Source organism: Erythranthe guttata, chromosome 11, assembly GCF_056151865.1.
Source record: "Erythranthe guttata isolate IM_541 chromosome 11, IM_541, whole genome shotgun sequence".
NCBI lineage: Eukaryota > Viridiplantae > Streptophyta > Magnoliopsida > Lamiales > Phrymaceae > Erythranthe > Erythranthe guttata.
Genome location: NC_142543.1, coordinates 9,776,052 through 9,795,744, shown reverse-complemented (window position 1 = coordinate 9,795,744; position 19,693 = coordinate 9,776,052). Strand labels below are relative to the sequence as shown.

At 35.7% G+C, this 19,693-nt stretch overlaps 1 protein-coding gene and 1 pseudogene across 2 annotated transcripts; one reads left to right on the top strand and one right to left on the bottom strand.

Moving 5' to 3' along the window:
* Positions 1–12,662: 12,662 nt before the first annotated feature.
* Positions 12,663–14,647, bottom strand: LOC148766976 (small ubiquitin-related modifier 2-like). The gene is made up of 3 exons (XM_088825446.1): positions 14,362–14,647; positions 13,572–13,721; positions 12,663–12,942 (listed from the first exon to the last, which is right to left on the bottom strand). Exons 1-3 carry the CDS (start codon positions 14,461–14,463, stop codon positions 12,871–12,873), a joined length of 324 nt encoding a protein of 107 aa, XP_088681572.1. The 5' UTR covers positions 14,464–14,647; the 3' UTR covers positions 12,663–12,870.
* Positions 14,648–16,400: 1,753 nt separating this feature from the next.
* Positions 16,401–19,653, top strand: LOC148766975 (14-3-3 protein 1-like; annotated as a pseudogene). The gene is made up of 4 exons (XR_016034222.1): positions 16,401–16,860; positions 17,455–17,577; positions 18,383–18,499; positions 19,223–19,653. The product of XR_016034222.1 is annotated as a 14-3-3 protein 1-like (transcript).
* Positions 19,654–19,693: the final 40 nt, after the last annotated feature.

Genomic DNA, 19,693 nt, shown 5'->3' with positions numbered 1-19,693 from the left:
CTCTAATCATCACTTAGTCAGCTCTGGCCAGAGACTTAGAATGATTACAAACTTTCAGAACACACAGGACATCCAAGACTATTCTAGCGATCGAATCCCCGACTACAATGCACAGACCTCCCACTAGATTTCGGACTGCACGAACACTGGCCCTTGGGATGGTCCTCGGTGGAACTCAGGGACAGGTCACGATACAGCTGGTCCTCTAGTGAAGTCACGGTGATGTCTAGGTCATAAGGACTAATGGTGTACAACTATACCATAGATATCTCTACTCGATTATTGTGAACCACTTAGAGATTTCTAGGGTGAGGGAGTTCAGTGAACTCGTCAACTTACGAGCACCCACTTGTGCATGCCGATATCACAATACCGTTTACTGATGAGATGCAGTACACATACACTAAGTGCTAGTCTTAATGGGAAAGGCCGATATCCTCATTAGTGGCGTAACCCTTCGACTAGGAACACGTTTAACAGTTATAATACTTAAGTAAATATCTCACGATCCTAACGATCAATTACTAGTACTTGTAATAACTGTAAGGACTATATCTATGCTTGTGACAAAGGGACAAAGATATAGAATGCCAATGTGTTTTATCATTAATACGAATAAAGGTTCGTTTATTACAATAATAAATACGAAAGACCACAGCCACAAGTTGGCTTGTTGGTCACCTACTCTAACAATCTCCCACTTGACCTAAAGCCAACTACCCATAAACCGCAATCCCATCGACTCTCGATGTTTCTCATGGACCGATCTTGGTAAAGGCTTCGTGAAGGGGTCTGCAACGTTCTCTTCCGAGGTGACTCGTTCTACCTTAACTTCACCTCTATCAATGATCTCTCGGATCACGTGATACTTCCTCAGAATATGCTTCGACTTCTGATGAGATCGCGGCTCCTTAGCTTGTGCCACGGCTCCGGTGTTATCACAGTACAACGGTACTGGATCACTAGCATCAGGAATTACACCCAACTCTTGGATGAATTTCCTTATCCAAGTCCCTTCTTTTGCAGCTTCGGACGCTGCAATGTATTCCGCTTCGGTAGTGGAATCGGCCGTCGTGCTTTGCTTGGAAATCTTCCAACACACGGCACCACCATTAAGCGTGAATATAAATCCAGAATTCGACTTCGAGTCGTCCACATCCGATTGAAAACTAGAGTCAGTGAAACCCTCTAATTTCAACTCGGCACCCCCATAGACCAAAAATATATCCTTAGTTCTTCGCAAGTACTTGAGGATATCTTTCACGGCTTTCCAGTGAGCCGGGCCGGGGTTAGACTGATATCTGCTTGTGACACTCACAGCATACGCAATATCGGGTCTAGTACATAGCATGCCATACATTATGCTTCCTATGGCAGAAGCATAGGGCGTCCTTTTCATCTCCTCGATTTCACTAGGTGTTTGGGGACACATAGATTTCGAGAGACGAACCCCATGGGACATTGGCAAGAATCCCTTCTTGGATTCTTCCATGCTAAACCGTTTCATAACGGTGTCTATGTACAGGCTTTGGGACAAGCCAAGCATCTTTCTTGCTCTATCTCTATAGATGCGTATTCCCAATACGTAAGATGCTTCTCCCAAATCCTTCATTGAGAAACGTGTGGACAACCATGCTTTCGTTTGCTGTAACATTCCTACGTCATTCCCAATGAGTAGAATGTCATCAACGTAAAGCACTAGAAATATTACTGCCCTCCCACTAACCTTCTTGTATACACAAGGTTCCTCCGGATTCTTCTCAAAATCAAACTCTTTGATAGTTGAGTCGAACCTAATGTTCCAACTACGGGATGCTTGTTTCAATCCATAAATGGATCGCTGGAGCTTGCAAACCTTTTGCTCACTTCCAGAAGATATGAAGCCTTCCGGCTGCGCCATGTAAATTTCTTCCTCAATATCTCCATTAAGGAAGGCAGTCTTCACATCCATTTGCCATATCTCGTAGTCGTACCACGCAGCTATGGCCAGCAAAATCCTAATGGACTTCAGCATCGCGACTGGCGAAAAAGTTTCCTCATAGTCAACGCCTTGCCTTTGAGTGTAACCTTTCGCTACCAATCTAGCTTTATAGGTCGATACCTTTCCATCCACTCCAATTTTGTTCTTATAGATCCACTTGCAGCCTATAGGAACAATTCCCTTAGGTGGATCTACCAAGGTCCACACCTTGTTGGAGTACATGGAGTCCATTTCGGATTTCATGGCAGTTAGCCAATGTCCCATGTCCGCATCCGATACGGCCTCATTGTATGTTCTTGGATCTTGTCCAAGATCAACATGATCTTCATCATTTTCGAGGAGGAATAACCTATCCGGCATTTTCCGAACTCTTTCGGATCTACGTACCGTAGGTTCAGGAGGTATATTAGTGGTTTGTTGTATTGGTTCGATTACTTGTTCTTGCGTTTGAACTTCACTTTGTGGTTCTTGAACTACTTCAAGTTCTATCATGCTGCCCTTTCTATCGGATAGAAACTCCCTTTCCAAAAAGGTGGCATTTCTTGAAACAAACGTCTTTGCTTCTTTGACATAGTAGAACTCGTATCCCATCGAGTCTTCGGGATACCCCACAAAATAGCACAAGTCGGATTTACTATCCAACTTATCTCCCACTAATCGCTTCACATAAGCGAGACAACCCCATATCCTAATATGTTTGTAATTGGGTTTCCGGGAATGCCAAAGTTCATAAGGTGTGGATTTAACTGCTTTGGTGTTAACTCTATTCAGCAAATACGCGGCAGTACGGAGTGCATGACCCCACAAGTATGCCGGTAAGTTTGTGAACCCCATCATAGATCGAACCATATCTAATAAAGTTCGATTCCGACGTTCGGACACTCCATTAAGTTGAGGAGTTCCCGGTGGAGTCCATTGGGATTGTATCCCATTTTCTTTTAGATAGTCAATGAACTCGATGCTCAAGTACTCTCCACCACGATCGGATCGCAGCTTCTTAATACTTCGTCCGAGTTGCTCTTCTACTTCATGTCTAAAATCTTTGAACCTTTCAAATGTTTCAGACTTGTACTTCATCAAGTACACATACCCATACCTAGAATAATCGTCGGTAAAGGTAGCGAAGTAGTTATATCCACCCTTCGCACTAACACTTAGTGGACCACATACGTCTGTATGGATCAAATCCAAAAGACCTTCGGCTCGTTCCATTACCCCTTTGTAGGGTGACTTGGTCATTTTCCCTTTAAGACAAGATTCACAAGTTTGTAGTGATTTCACGTCCTTCAAAGAGAACAATCCTTCACTAACAAAATCGTTCATCCTTCTTAAAGAGACATGACCTAATCTAGCGTGCCAAAGTTGTGCGGGGTTTTGATCTATCTCCTTACGTTTTGCTGATATAACGTTAATAGGTATTTCACTTGGATTTAGTTCATATAAGTTGTTTAATAGCCGTCCTTTGCAAATTAAATTCTCATTCTTTTGTATAATGCAAATCGAATTTCCAAAAACAAAAGTAAAACCTTCAATATCTAATACAGGAATAGAAATAAAGTTTCTAATGAGCGACGGAACAAATAAACAATCGTTCAAAACAATAGGAAAACTAGAATCCAAAACATTTAAGTAAATAGTGCCAATGGCTTCAGCAGCAACTCTTGCTCCATTCCCCATCCTTAGGTAGGTCTCACCCGCTCTAAGTCTTCGACTTCTTGTCATTAGCTGCAAATCATTGCACAAATGTGAGCCACAGCCCGTATCCAATACCCAAGAAGAAGAGTTGACAGACAAATTTACGTCAATGAAATACGTACCCTTTTCAGAACCTTTCTGCTTTAGGTAAGCCTTGCAGTTGCGGCGCCAATGTCCTTTCTTTCCACAGTGATGGCAAGCATCATCAACTTGTTTGCTAACCTTTGCTTTGGGGCCCCCACTGCCTTCACCCACTTCGAACTTGCTGTTTGGGAAGGAAACTCTTTCCTTTCTCTTCTTTTGGAAAGAACTCTTCTTTCCAGAAGGAGCAGCAATGAGAACAGACTTCTCTTTCTTAATGGTGGACTCGAAGCTGACCAACATGTTCATTAACTCATCCAAGGGAGGATCTAGTTTGTTCATGTTGAAGTTCACTATGAACGATTCATAGGAACTAGGAAGAGACAACAGGATCAAATCCAACGAGAGCTCTGCCGGGAGGGTGACATCGAGATTCACTAGCTTTTCAAGGAGAGTGATCATTTTGAGACAGTGCTCGTGGACCGAAACCCCTTCGCGCAATCTCGCTGTGATCAACTCCTTTGTAGCAGCGTATCTCGATGCCCTAATATTCTCACTATACATGCTATCGAGATGAGCCTTTATATCGAAAGCATGCAAGTGAGACTCATATTTCCTCGCAAGAGCGGGCTCCATGGCGGCTATCATATAGCACCTAGCATGAGTGTCATCTTTCTTCCAAACTTCATAAGTTTCCTTTTCAGCATCAGTCGCTGTGGCAGGTAAAGTGGCGGGAAGCCTCTCGTTCAAAACGTAGAGACGCCCCTCAACAGTTAGCACAAGCTTAAGACTACGCAACCAATCTAGGTAATTAGGGCCATTGAGTTTATTGTCGAGGATTGACATTATGGGATTCTTAGACATAATTATCTGAGATATATAGAGAAGAGGATTATTAGAGATTCGCGTTAAATGATTGTTACAATTAAATGTTTGGACTTATGTTATTTAATTGTTCTCCCACTAATTTTATCGAGTTCCACTTCCCTCTAGTAGACAAACGAGAAAACTGATTTTTCTTAATGGGCTTTAGGTCCAATAGACAAATATAACCCGTAGTTAATCTAGCCCGATTATATTTGCCCAAAGGTAGATCACAATCAATCATATCCACAATATGACCCTAAATTAATTTTCCTCACACTTGATAATGACCTAAGTTAATCTCGCGAATATCAAAATCGTCGTGTGTCAAGTCTAACCTACCAATCAAAGATGCTCATAGAACTCGATTATGCCAAACTAATGCAGTCCCTAGTTAATCTAGCCGACCACGTTAATTCAACATAACCCTTTTCTATGGCTACCTTCATCATTATGTCAATTGAATTACAGCTTACTCTACCATAGCACTCCCCGCTAACACGGCTTACTGCACTATAGTAAAGGGCTACACATAATCCAACCGTTGGCAGAAGGAAAGAAATAACTCAACAGATTGGGTTTTTCTTTATAGCTTGAAATGATTCTTAATTAAAAGAATGAGGGGTTTTGATTAAGTGTTTTATCTCATCAGAAGGTTTTGGATTGGTCTATGTGATTCCTACATCTATGTTCTCTAAAGGTATATGGAAAACGCATATTGTCCTAAGAGGAACATACGACCTAATTTCATAATTAATTACATTAATTAATTATCGAGTTTTCAAAATAATTATAGAACCTCAACTAGCATAAATCATTCAAATAATGTTGAGGTACTATTAATTAAGTTGAACTTATAATCAATATTATATATGTGTTCTATTAATTGAAATCAATTTAACAATTTAAATTAATTAATTAATCTAACACCTATTTACTAAAATAGATGATTGTCGATCCAATTATCTAATTGGGATTAATTGAAAATAATTTTCCAAAAATTAAAATCAATTTGTTTTAAGTTTAATTTTAGAAATCTGAATTTTTTTTTTTTTTTTCAGTGAACCGGTTCGGCCGACCAGTCTGACCGGTTCGGACCGAAACGGTCCGGTTCTGCCCGGTCCAATTGACCCAAATCAGTGGGCCGGGTCAGTCGGACCGAGAACCAGTCTGACCGACCCGAATCCACTTGGATTCGGTCAATTGTATCGTGCACAACCATCGAACCGGCCGGTTCGATCCGAACAATTAAAAACCGACATTTTTAAAACAATTTCAGATCCGGTTTTCCAATTTCAAACAATTTTAAAGCTGGAAAAATTCTAAACAATATTTCAAAAATATTTTAAACTTACGAAAACTCCCAATTACATAATACAACAATCACTACTTTAATAAATCGAACATGCATAAAATCATAGCATATTAAACGACGCAATTAATTGCGCAACGAGCTCTGATACCACTGTTGGGTTTCGGGCACGCATACGCAGCGGAAAACAAAAGTTTTGTGCGAATTAAACGACTTTAAAACACACAAGTACATGCCCGATGAATTAAAACAATTAATTGCGTACCTTTGCGCTTCCAGCGAAATTTAAAAACAATATACATGCTAATAAATTTAACCGAATTTAAATCAATTAACATGCTCGCAATTTAAACCAAATAACATGCTCGCAACGATTTAATCGATTACACATAATCACATAAAATCATACAAACACAAGCATGAAATCATAGTTTAAATTAAACCCTAAAAACGAAACTAGGGTTTCGAGTATTTACCTCTTGACGCGTGAGGTAGGAGCGAACGATTCGTCGTGATTACTACGGAAACCAATCCGTAGAATCGGGGCAGCAATGGAACAGCAGCAGCGGCGGTGCGGCAGCTCACGGCGTTGCTCCTCGATTCTTCGATCTACGGTCTTCCTCCTCTCGGATTTCACCTCGTATACTTCGATCTACTAAATCGTGGCACTAGACACGAAGTAGTTAGAATAAAACGGAAAGAAAATAAAGGAGAAAGAATACCGAACAAAAACCGGCCGAGGAACGGCCGTTTCCGGCGACGGAGCGGCGGTGGTGGCGCGGTGGTGGCCGCGCGGAAGAGAGGGCGAGAGAGAGAGGGTGGCCGATTAGGGTTAGGGTTTTTGTGTGTGTGTGCTAGGGTTATAAATCATGTATTTATAGTCCCTAGCATGAAACCCTAGCGGGCTTAAGTTGGATTGGGCCCAACAGCTTAAGCTCGTTAGTTTCTTTAATCGCTCGTATCTCTCAATTCAATGATCGAAAAATTGTAACGATTACAATTTCCGAGTCATTATAATTTTCTCGTCATTACGAGTGCCATCTCTTATTTTCCAACTTTCCAAAAGTGGAAACCCTAGTTCAGTGGACTTTCTAAATTTGGAAACTTCCCGATTTAGAAAGTTCACTAACATGTTCGCTTATTCTTTTCCTTTTCTTATTCTCATTCATAATTCCAAATTACGAATGTTGGACTCAATCATATTGACTTCCAATTATGCAAAGATAAACTATTTTATCTCTGACCGTTTATTCAAAGATCTCATGTGCACGAGCAGTGTGACCCTCGATGGTTCAGGTGTAAGCTAGCCGTGGGCCCACAACTCTTTGTGGTCAAAACTCGTCCCCTTCGAGTTACAATTAAGATGAAGCTCGTTTCACCTTAATCACCCAACGAATCAAGATTGGCGTCTAGCAACTACGCGTCATGATTCCCTAGATACAAATGAAGTGCCTGCAAGAACCTTCAGATATAGTTAACGTACAGTACGGTCCCTTCGATTCATATGTCCCGATCGAACTAGAGGCATTGGTTCATCGAGACCTCTTTATATGTTCAATAACGGTGCGATCGTTCTAAGTGTTGTAATCCTTACGTGCATGACTTAAAGAATCGAATTCTCTAATCATCACTTAGTCAGCTCTGGCCAGAGACTTAGAATGATTACAAACTTTCAGAACACACAGGACATCCAAGACTATTCTAGCGATCGAATCCCCGACTACAATGCACAGACCTCCCACTAGATTTCGGACTGCACGAACACTGGCCCTTGGGATGGTCCTCGGTGGAACTCAGGGACAGGTCACGATACAGCTGGTCCTCTAGTGAAGTCACGGTGATGTCTAGGTCATAAGGACTAATGGTGTACAACTATACCATAGATATCTCTACTCGATTATTGTGAACCACTTAGAGATTTCTAGGGTGAGGGAGTTCAGTGAACTCGTCAACTTACGAGCACCCACTTGTGCATGCCGATATCACAATACCGTTTACTGATGAGATGCAGTACACATACACTAAGTGCTAGTCTTAATGGGAAAGGCTGATATCCTCATTAGTGGCGTAACCCTTCGACTAGGAACACGTTTAACAGTTATAATACTTAAGTAAATATCTCACGATCCTAACGATCAATTACTAGTACTTGTAATAACTGTAAGGACTATATCTATGCTTGTGACAAAGGGACAAAGATATAGAATGCCAATGTGTTTTATCATTAATACGAATAAAGGTTCGTTTATTACAATAATAAATACGAAAGACCACAGCCACAAGTTGGCTTGTTGGTCACCTACTCTAACAATCTCCTTGATTTGATTTGGGATACGTATTCCCTTTGGGTTTTTTTTTTCTTCAATCTTCAATCAATTGAATGCGTGATCAACTGATTCAACGAATTTTTTTTTTTGAAGGCAGGGATTCGTGTTCCCTTTCTTTTTTTTTTTAACGCCCCAGTTGAGTATGATCAACCGGGCTCTGATACCATGTTGGATATATTGCGGAAATATATGAACAAGATTAACAAGGAAATAATCGAGGAGTACGTATCTCCTACATATTTTACTCTTGCTAATACATGTTGAATTACAAATACAATCTTACACCTATTTATACTAATCTAGGCATAAGTAGTACATGCATCATATTAAATATATTCATCATGAATCCTAGATATACATGTATCTAAGTATTCATGTATTTGCCTATTCATGTATCCTATCATACATTGTACATGCATGTAGATACACTTATAGAAAGTGCATTAATTCCAACAGATGTTTCAATAGTTAATTACTAATACAAAAAGAGGTCTTAATTAAGAGCTAGTTAATAGTAATTACTAATTAGTACTGATTTTACTAATCAGGCAGCTAATCAAAAAAGGTCTTCATCTTCAAATTATCAAGCTCCACTCGCATCAACCAACGCGTCAATTTGATCGTCATCTTCCAATCCCAACTGCAAATTTTATCGCACATTGTCAAAAAAATAAAAAAAAAAAACAACGTAAAGGCATTAAACGAAAGGATCAAGAGCGTTGGTTGAAGAAAATAATATATATACCTGGTTTGGAGTTTTGTCATGGTAGAAAGTTCGATTATCAATCACGAAACGAGTGGAACGATATTCGATCGAAGCATGCTGGCAAAAGCCACCGAGAGCTTCTTTATTCTCACGTTCCGTTTTACCTTCACGTAAATCTCTTTCCCATCCTACACGAATATTATAAATGTTACATAAATATATAATATATGTGATCGAGGAAATACAAAACATTTGATAACTATACGTACACTAAAAACGAAACAAAACAAGTCGAAGTACATAATTTGAATGCATGTAATGTATTGGCAGCTCGTTGACTGGATTATATATCGAATGCGATAATCGAATCAAGTTAATTAATTGCAGTATATATAGTCGATAATTATCCCGTCTAACGAATTTTCGAATAGTGTATTATTTACCATTTTAAATTATATTAATTTGTATTTTCATAGTCTGTGTATATCAAAAAGAATAATACATACATATATGTATATTAATTGAGTCTCTATATATAACTGTCATTTGATAACAAATACAACAACACTAGCAAATAAATCAACCATATATTTAAACCAAGCTTGTGTGGCATTCATGCATGCAGCACTTTCTTTTATTTTATTTTTTTTCATTTATTTATTTATTTTTAATTTCATTTGAAAGAAACTACTAATTAAGTAACAAATAATTAAGAATTTATATTTCATTCATCCACATTTCTGATGCATGCTAGAGAGAGAGAGAGAGAGAGAGAGAGAGAGAGAGAGAGAGAGCTAGAGAGACCTTATTGCACTTGATAATTAAATTAACAAGCAGCTGTTTAACCGGCTCTTCTTTGTTGCTTCCATTTTCTGCCATTGATAGAGCTTTATTTATTTTACCACAGGATATATACATATATATATATATATATATATATATATATATATATATATATATATATATATATATATATAGAGAGAGAGAGAGAGAGAAAATTTATGTTCTGTTTGTCCTACAAATTACAGAATCTTTCTGTGAATGATTTTTCTTTTCTCTTGAGATCTTTGCAGTGTAACATCATTTCAGTTGTCACAAAAACAATAATTAATTATTACAGTCGCTATTTTTCAGGACTGTGTTGTAATATAATGATTACTTTTGTTCTAACTCAGGAGAAAAGTGTTAATTAGCCGTGTGTAGCTGATATATATATATATATATATATATATATATATATATATATATATATATATATATATATATATATATATATATATATATATAGTAGACTTGCCGTATAGCTATGATTATTGTCACATTTATCCCATATATCTCGAGTTTTGTGCAAAAAGTACCCCTGTGTTATCTTGAAATAGCAAAAACCCCCCTGTGATAAATAAACTAGCAAAAACCACCCTTGTGAAATTTTATAAATAGCACACATGACCCATTACATATTTATGCTTTGACCCGACCTACAAAGACTAAAATGCCCTCGAGTAAAAAGCAGAGACATTTATTTGAGTTTTAACATGTTTAATTCTATCTGTTTCACAAAGAAAAAAAAAAGAAGAAAAAGAAGTGTATGTATTCCTATCCATCCGAAAGAAAACCCTAAATAATTTCACCAAAACCCCCAAAATCCCTAACAAAATATTTATTCTCGCTCGATTAAAAAAGAAGGTGAAATCGTTAATGTGATTTCTCACAAAAACGAAGCCATTAACATCTTTTCTTTTCTTTAGGTGAGTTGCACTTTATTTTTGCCTTTTTGAAAGCCATTAACAGCTATATGTGTGTATATATATATATATATATATATATATATATATATATATATATATATATATATATATATATATATATATATATATATATATATATATATATATATATATATATATACACAGCGAATGAGTATGCGAATTTTGGGCTGTGGTCCTGCTTTTGGGCATTTATGAGAAGAAAAATTGTAACTTTTTTTGACTTCTTAGGATTTTAAGTGGGTTTTCGACTTCGTGTAATTTTAGGTGGGGTTGATTTTTCCGTATTTCTAACATTTTGTAGGGTAGCAAATTATAGTTTTTTTTTTGTCTGTAGCTTTTTTCTGTATCGAATTGGCAAGAAACTAATGAGAATGAACGAAGAAGACGATGATAAAAATAAGAGGGTTTTTTCAGATTTACAATTTAATAAATCTGTGAGGGCAATTCTGTCATTTTATGTCTTAAAAACAACTAACAGCCGCAGGTCCGGCGAGTGTGCAACACGAAAATACCCTAGGGGGGTTTATGCCTTTGACAAAATTTCATAGGGGGGTTTTTGCTAATTTATTTATCACAGGGGGGTTTTTGCTATTTCAAGATAACACAGGGGTACTTTTTGCACAAAACTCCATATATCTCACTTCGCCCCCCAAAATTATAGGTTGCTTCTCAAACACACCCCAAAATTATGAAAATGTACCAAATACTTCCTCAAATTATATACGTTTAAATGTGCCGACGTTTGTTGTTAACTTTCTTGTTACCAGCCGTTATTATAGCATTTGTCTTTTTTGTGACTTACACATTTGTTGGCTATATATATATTGTGTTAATGTTGAAAGCTTAAATGTGCTTCATTACCTTCAAGTTTCTTTTTGTTCTTTTTCTTATTGAAATTAGTTCTTTTTTGCTCATTTTTTCTTCTCAATTAATAAGAAGTCTGAGCTCAACTTCATATGGCATTCTAAACCAAATCGAATTACTAATTGAATACCTAATTTCTTCAATTAAATTAAGTTTCTCAAAATAGAATATCAAATTAGGGTAAACATCTCCCCAATGTTAGTCACCGTGTGCTTAATGAGATGCTACACCTGTTGAAATACACCATATGGTGTTAAATCGTAAATCTACATAAATAACTATCAACTAAACACATATACACATCAGTGATTGTGTATTATTATGTGTAAATCAATAGTATAAAACTACAATGTATATTGCACCACATGTATGTTTTACAAAACTAAAACATAAAGCTGAAGTTTACATGGAAGAAGAAGATTGAAGAAAGGCGGAGAAATTTTACAACAAATAAGGGGGAGCTTGAGTTTACCCTAGCCATATGAGTGGACTCGCCACAACCTAAATAGTCTCTCCTACAATTTACAAAAAAATGAAGTATTTTTAAAAAACTAAGAGGATGTTTGGATAAGCTTATAAGATGTTAAAAAGATCATTTTAATATGTTTTAGAGCTTATAAGCTCTTCCAAAATGTTTGGTAAATTTAAAAAAAAAAAAATCTTAATTTTTTTTCAAACAAAATTGTTGGAGAGCAAATAATATTTTTCTATTAAAGTAACTCTACCCCACATTTTTTAAGATCTTATAATGAGTGAAAATAGGAAATAAGTTCATTATCCAAACTCTCTGAAAATCAATCCTAAAAACAAGATGTAACAGCTTATCAGCTCTTAAAACATCTTATTAGACGTAAGAGTTTATCATCTGTTTAAAATAAGCTTAGCCAAACACACCCTCTAAATGTTAACTGAGACAATCTAGTTGGAGTTCGAATCATGCATCTCTAATACTTCTCCAATTCATAATGTAGCTTGAATTTTTCAAAAAAGAAATTAAAAAAATGAAAAAAAAAAAACACAAGTGAATAACAAATACATATATTAAAAAGAATTTGAAGATGCATTTGCAACTATATAATATTTTGATTTAAAAAAAAATTAAACACCAAATATATTGAGTACATGAAATTCGAGCCACATATTACAAATTCAAAAATCTGATAATTAATATAGTGAGTACATGAAATTCGAGCCACATAATACGTTTGCAATTCCATAGTTTAATTTCATAAATGAATAAAATGTATAAATAAATAAACTGCATCACACATTTAATTTGAAGCTCTGCCACCTCCATTTTGATGCACCATTGCATCTATTTGATCTCCATCCTCCATCCCAAGCTATTATATTAAATAAACAAATCATAGTTAGTATAATAATAAAATATAATGAAGTAGGGAAAATTGTTATTTCTGTTAAGTCCTGTAAGTTATCGTATTTCAATTTCACATGCAACAACTTTGCAAATTTAGCATTTTTGGTCCTCTTTTGAAAACTATAATCTCGTAGTCTAACTTAGGTTTTGCTAGATTTTTTTATCGTGCGAGATGATAAGTATATAAACCAAGTTATAGAACTATTTATAATTAATTATTCATATAACTAAATTACGATGAGGTTGTTAGCCGCATAATTTATCAAATAGTAGAATTAAAAGTTGAAGCAAATTAAAATAGGACCGAAAATGCTAAACTTCCAAAGTTATTGTCCGTAAAATTGAAATAGGACAATTTAGAGGACCAAAATTACAATTTCCGCTACCGCGATACTCAACGGTAGATTCAAGCAATCTTTATATGATCTACATTGTCGATCAATCGAAACCATTATTGCGATTACGCTAACAACAGGCCGATTAATCGGATTACACTAACAACGGGCAAGCTAATTAATACGATTACACTAACGACGGGCTAATTAATACGATTACACTAATTAACGACGGGGCCAATAAATCGGATAACATTACCTCGTTAGCGGTCTTTGAAGTTTTGATTCGTTCGCCATTGTACAGAAACACTACGGTTGCGAAGTTTAAGTTCTTCCCCTTGCAATATGCCGACAACAAGAATTGTATTTTTCGATCCCGCGGGAGTCGGTAGTATATTCGGTCGCCATCCTAATATTTAAACAACCGGTGAACATAAATAATCAGGCCAGATATTATATACTGTTTAGTTACTAATATTGAGTAAATAGAATAGGATTTAAAAAATAAAATAAAATAAACACCAAGTGTATCTATTAATATCACTTATTACTTATTAGCCACTACCATTATAATTTTCTATAATCATTAATATAAATTGTCAGCATATATTTTATCTACATATATAATTACTATGTTCATGAATTAGAATTTCAAAAAAAAAAAACAGAGAGAAAATTTTCACATGAGTATATATATGTGTGTGTGTGTATGTGAGAGAGAGATATATATACAGGTAGACTCTAGTCCAAATAAAATGAAAATACACACAATTATATATATACATAACACATGCCCAGAAACAAAGAAATTAAATCATCAGTTCTTCACAGAGAGAGAGAGAGAGAGAGAGAGAGAGAGAGAGAGAGAGAGAGAGAGAGGGAAGGGAGAGATACAGATATGAGAGAGAGAGAGAGAGAGAGAGAGAGAGAGAGAGAGAGAGAGAGAGAGAGAGAGAGAGAGAGAGAGAGAGAGAGAGAGAGAGAGAGAGAGAGAGAGAGAGAGAGAGAGAGAGAGAGAGAGAGAGAGAGAGAGAGAGAGAGAGAGAAACCTGGGATTTGATGGAGAGTGTAACCTTAGGAAGAACTGGTTCCTCCACCTGCGGCCTGTTATTCATCTCACGGGGTGGTGTTTCATTGCTTCTCTCCGCCATTTTTCTTCAAACCTACTGTGTGTGTGTGTGTGTGTGTGTGTGTGTTTTGACAGAAGAATATGACACTAAAACCAAATAGTCTTATGATAATATATAATTTTGTCTTAAAATCACTACACCGTTCAATTCTGTCGTTTAGTCCTTCAATTAGGGCATCCTATTTATTTGTATATCTCATTAAATTATATTTTCAAATCCTAATTTTTCTTGCATACATATATACATATAATTGGTAATTAGCAATAAATACAATTTGCTGGCAGGAGACCCTAATTAAATACTTACACTAATTTGTACAAAAGGTCATATCTTCTTCCTTTTAGTGTCTCATAAATTGAATTAATTATTTTTAGATTTTTTATATATTTCTTGTATAGTTAATCTCATGATTAGACTACTAATGAGGAAAAGAAAATCATAATTCACTAATTTATTTTAAATTAATTACTTCAACACCACTAATAGAGGAGCCAGAATTTTATTTTCGAGCCGAATAATGTACTAGAAGTTCTAAGAGGGCCCGATTGTACAATTGTGTACGGAAAAATAATAAATATCTATATACATATATTTTGACGATAGTCGATAGTTTCGTAAACGACAAACATATGTACTAAAATTATCAAAATTCGATCTATAGTTTTAGAATGTTAATTAATTGAATTACGTAACGAGTTGGAGCATAAGAAATATTATTAAGTTTTCGATTACATGGGTCGGATTAATTTGGAATGTATCGTGACGATTTTTTTCATTGACTAACTAATTAATATTAGATCTATTACTAAAACTGTTAAAGTTATGGGATTAAATATGATTTCTCAGTAACATCGTTAAATTAACAATAATAATATCCTAATTCATTTCAATTTTGGGATAAAATCGATCTTTCCTGTTTTTTAGTGGATCGCTACAAAATTAATCGAAGGAGTTATACGAGCGTAAACGAATGGAGTCGAACTCAACCTATAATGGTTCTTTTGAAACATTATCTATATTGTAAATTAAGTTGTGTTTGAGGTTTGATTTAATAAATAAATCCAAAAATAATATTATTACAGTCTTAAAAATGAGTAGAATCAAATGGTAAGATTTTAGTGAAAATGACAACTCAGTCAAACAAAGAATATTGGATAACTTAAGGCATTCAACCTAATCAAATCAGAGGACTCCTAATAGAATTTTTTAGTCAAATGTTATTTAAGAATTTGGTCCTGTAAAATAAATGATTTTTATATATATTAATTAAAAAAGATATATATATATATATATATATAAACTCAATAAATAATCTAAAAGTATATATTTTGGTGACATATTTGTTACAGTCAAAATTTGTCGACAAGTTTATAGTTTTTTGATTGTTTTTGCGGATTAAAGACACAAAAACGGTAGAACAGTTCAATTTAAGAAAAAATCACAAATCTAGAGAAGCGAACAATTCAATTTAAGAAAAATTCACAAATCCTGAGAAGCGAACGTTTCAATTTAAGAAAAATTCACAAATCCAGAGAAGCGAACAGTTCAATATAAGAAAGATTCACAAATCCAGAAAAGTGAGTGTTTGCTGTAAACACTAGTCCGAGTCACAAAATTATGATAAACTCGTGCTTTGACAATTAATAATGCGATATTCTGGCAAAATAAAGGTTTGAAAGAAAAAAATAGGGTTGGTGCCAGATTTTAATTAACAAATAAAATGTCTTACGTTTGATTCTAAGTAAATTTATCATTTTAGTGAAAAGAACTTACCCTAAGTAAATTTATCATTTTAGTGAAAATGAAACGTTTTTTTTTTTTTGATAATTGAAAATGAAACGTTTTGTAAATTAAGGACTTTATTATTTTTATATATAATGAAAATATCATAGAATTGAACTCGTCATTTACTCAATTTTCCCCCAAAATTCAGAGAAATCCCAAACCCCCATTTTCTCTCTCTAAATTTTCCGATGGCTCTGACCAGAGAACAGTACCTGTACATGGCGAAGCTAGCCGAGCATGGACAGTCTAGTCGTCGGCTCGGCCGGCGCCGAGCTCTCGATCGAGGAGCGCAACCTCCTCTCCGTGGCTTACAAGAACGTCATCGGCTCCCTCCGAGCCGCCTGGCGCATCGTCAGCTCCATCGAGCAGAAGGAGGAGGGGCGTAAGAACGACGACCACGTGGCGCTCGTCAAGGACTACAGATCTAAGGTCGAGACCGAACTCACGCAGCTCTGCGCCAGAATTTTGAAGCTCATCGGCGACTATCTGATTCCGTCCGCCGTCTCCGGCGAGTCCAAGGTTTTCTATTTGAAGATGAAGGGCGATTATCACAGGTATCTCGCCGAGTTTAAGGTTACCGGTGAGCGCAAGGAGGCTGCCGAGGAAACTATGCTCGCTTACAAAGCCGCTCAGGTACAGCAATTTATTTATTGTATTTTTTAATTTTTTTTTGTAAGGGGCATAGTTGAAAATTTGATTTAGACTGCATTCAATACGTATACATATTGTCGATTTGTGTTCCGATTGCTGTTATAACTTGTAATCACTGACTAACTTGTTTCTGAAGAAATTCCACTGTGAACATTTAAGAAAGTGAGGTTAGTGCCGAATGTGTGAATTTCGGAAGAGTCGTAACGGAAATTAAATTTCAATTGAACGAATGGTTATTTCTGTAAATACGGAATAGCGTATTGGATTCTATTGAGAAATTGAAGATTATGGTACCGTACTTGACATTTAAATCCCCCTTCCAATAATGAATCAGTACAAATAATCGATGTTTCTGTTATTCTCATGTTTAAAACCAGAAATTATAATTTGATGTTCTAGAACGAGGAATTAAACGGCTGATGTTCATTTATATTCTGGATAGACACTTGTTAAGTCAAATAAGGCACACTCGTACGTACGCCTAAACAAAGTATGTGACGTGTTCTGCTATTCATTTTTTAGAAATAAAATTTGGAAACTGCTTGATTGTATATTTATGCGATCAATTTTGAACAGGATATCGCACTTGTTGAGCTTGCTCCGACACATCCTATATGATTGGGCTTGGCGCTGAATTTCTCAGTTTATTATTACGAAATTCTAAATGCATCGGAAAAAGCTTGCAGCATGGCCAAACAGGTTAGTTAGTTTTGCTGTAATAGACTTGAATAAGTTTTTGCTTTCACTTTCGCGCAAATGCAATCTGTTTCTTCCGTTTCACCTTCAAACTCTTCTGTGCCTTCTCTCTTCTATTTGTTCTGTCCAATTTAAACTTTTTTTTGCTTGAGTAATAGAACTTAAAGTAAGAGAATACTACAAAAGCGAGCATCGGAATTCGGAAACTTGACTGAGAAATTATGTTTCTGACTTTTTTTTCCACATTTTACAGATAACTTTAATATTTATAAAGATAGATTTAGTCGTGTTTTTTTTTTTTTTTTTTTTTTTTTTTTTTTTTTTTTTTTTGTGCAACAAAAGCAAGTAGTTAATCTCTATTCGCTTGTTTTCCTGAAATTTACAAGTTACATGATTCATGCAAAGTTATCTGCAAACATGAAACGCATTCTATTGGCTTGCAATATGTTCAAAAAAAAAAGAGAATGAAATTACCACCACGCTTGACCCGATACATCAACTAGACTGTTTCCTCGATAAATCTCAACCAACGTGCAAGAGAATTGATCAACCTTAGCTTTCACTCTGTTACTAATGTGGCAGATACAAACAAATACCAATTTTGTTAACCTTATCCATCGCACGAACCACCATCTCTTACTGCTTTCCGTGATGTCTACGCATGTAATTCCTACATGTTTATAAATTTGAACCTCGATAAAGTTATTAAAGGGTAACATTATTTCGCCTTTGCATGTCATGCATGTTTGTTTAATCTATTGGAAATTCCTCTTATTAGACATTCGAATTGTTTTATCGTGTTATGCAGGCTTTTGAGGAAGCTATTGCTGAGCTGGACACTTTGGGCGAAGAGTCGTACAAGGATAGCACTCTTATCATGCAACTTCTGAGAGACAATCTCACTCTTTGGACCTCTGATATGCAGGTAGGCAATAATATATATAGATATTGAGACTATTCTTTCACTGAACAAAGAAACGTGAACCCCCGTTTTTCTCGTAGGTAGAAGTATTTGCACATAGAAAATATGGGTATCAGAGAAGATTTAGTTAAATTTGTCTCTTTAATTGTTTGTGGCCTTTATAAACCCTCATTAACTTTCTGAAATGCATGCTCACGACTCACGAGTAGCCGAGTAGGGAAAATCAGGTCGAGTGCATTTATATATTATTTTCTTGCTTTAATTAGGCGTACTCATTCTCTTACCCTTCTAGTGTTTATATAACAAATATGGATTTATTTCATATTTTATTCATATATTTTCTATAACAACGGGTGAATCTTTACTTCCTTCATGGGTTTGTCTCCTTGGTGTGAAAAAACAACTGATCTAAAAATACAAGAGTTAGGGTTTGTGATTTCATTAAATTAGGATGAATATTGTGGAGAACTAGGAGAAGTCGATTTGACCTTCTTCCTCTCCTAGACGAAAAATAAGCCCAATAAAGTAGAATCCGCAAATTTTGGGGAAAAAATAAAAATAAAAAATGTTGAAATTGTCCCCAATTTGCACAATTGTATGTTTTTGTTGGCACTTTGTAATTAATTGTTAAGAATCTGATAGTCAAGTTTAAGAATTAAATCCGAAAGCTGAACTCGAATCAATCAATTTAGTTATAATATATATTGGCGGTTCATGTTAATGCAGGACCAGATAGACGAAGCTTGAGCCTCGGGCTTTTCTCTGCTACTAGAGGAGGTGGGCTTGAAATGTCATTAATCTGTTCTGGTAATTTGCATATAATATAGGACTGGAGACGGTTTTAATATTTTGTACCTGTGTTATTGCGACACTTGTTTAATCGAGACTATTGGAAGCACAATGTGGATTGTTTCAGAATTCGCCTTTCAGTTTTTTCAGCTGCTGCTTGTAGATTAATTGTAGTGACAAAGGGTAAATTTCATCGGCTTTTTCAGTCTTGGGTTTTAACTGTCTGTGAAATAGCGATTTCTAATCCCTCTCTTTTATTGTGGTGGACAAATTCGATTCGATCTACTTTTCGTTTGGGATGTGACGATGGGTTCTTTTTTATTTGCTTTTACTTCTTTTGGAAGTACTTATGAGTTTGTTTGCTTGAATTCTTGTAGTTTTACGGCAAAAATGATGAGCCGGTATGAG

Bases quoted from the DNA above. Each gene is read 5' to 3' on its own strand.
- LOC148766976 (XM_088825446.1), bottom strand. From the start codon at position 14,463: ATGGCGGAGAGAAGCAATGAAACACCACCCCGTGAGATGAATAACAGG. The intron at 13,722-14,361 runs GTTTCTCTCTCT...TTTAAATATTAG, and splicing joins CACTCTCCATCAAATCCCAG to GATGGCGACCGAATATACTA. The intron at 12,943-13,571 runs GTAATGTTATCC...TTAATATAATAG, and splicing joins CTTCAAAGACCGCTAACGAG to CTTGGGATGGAGGATGGAGA.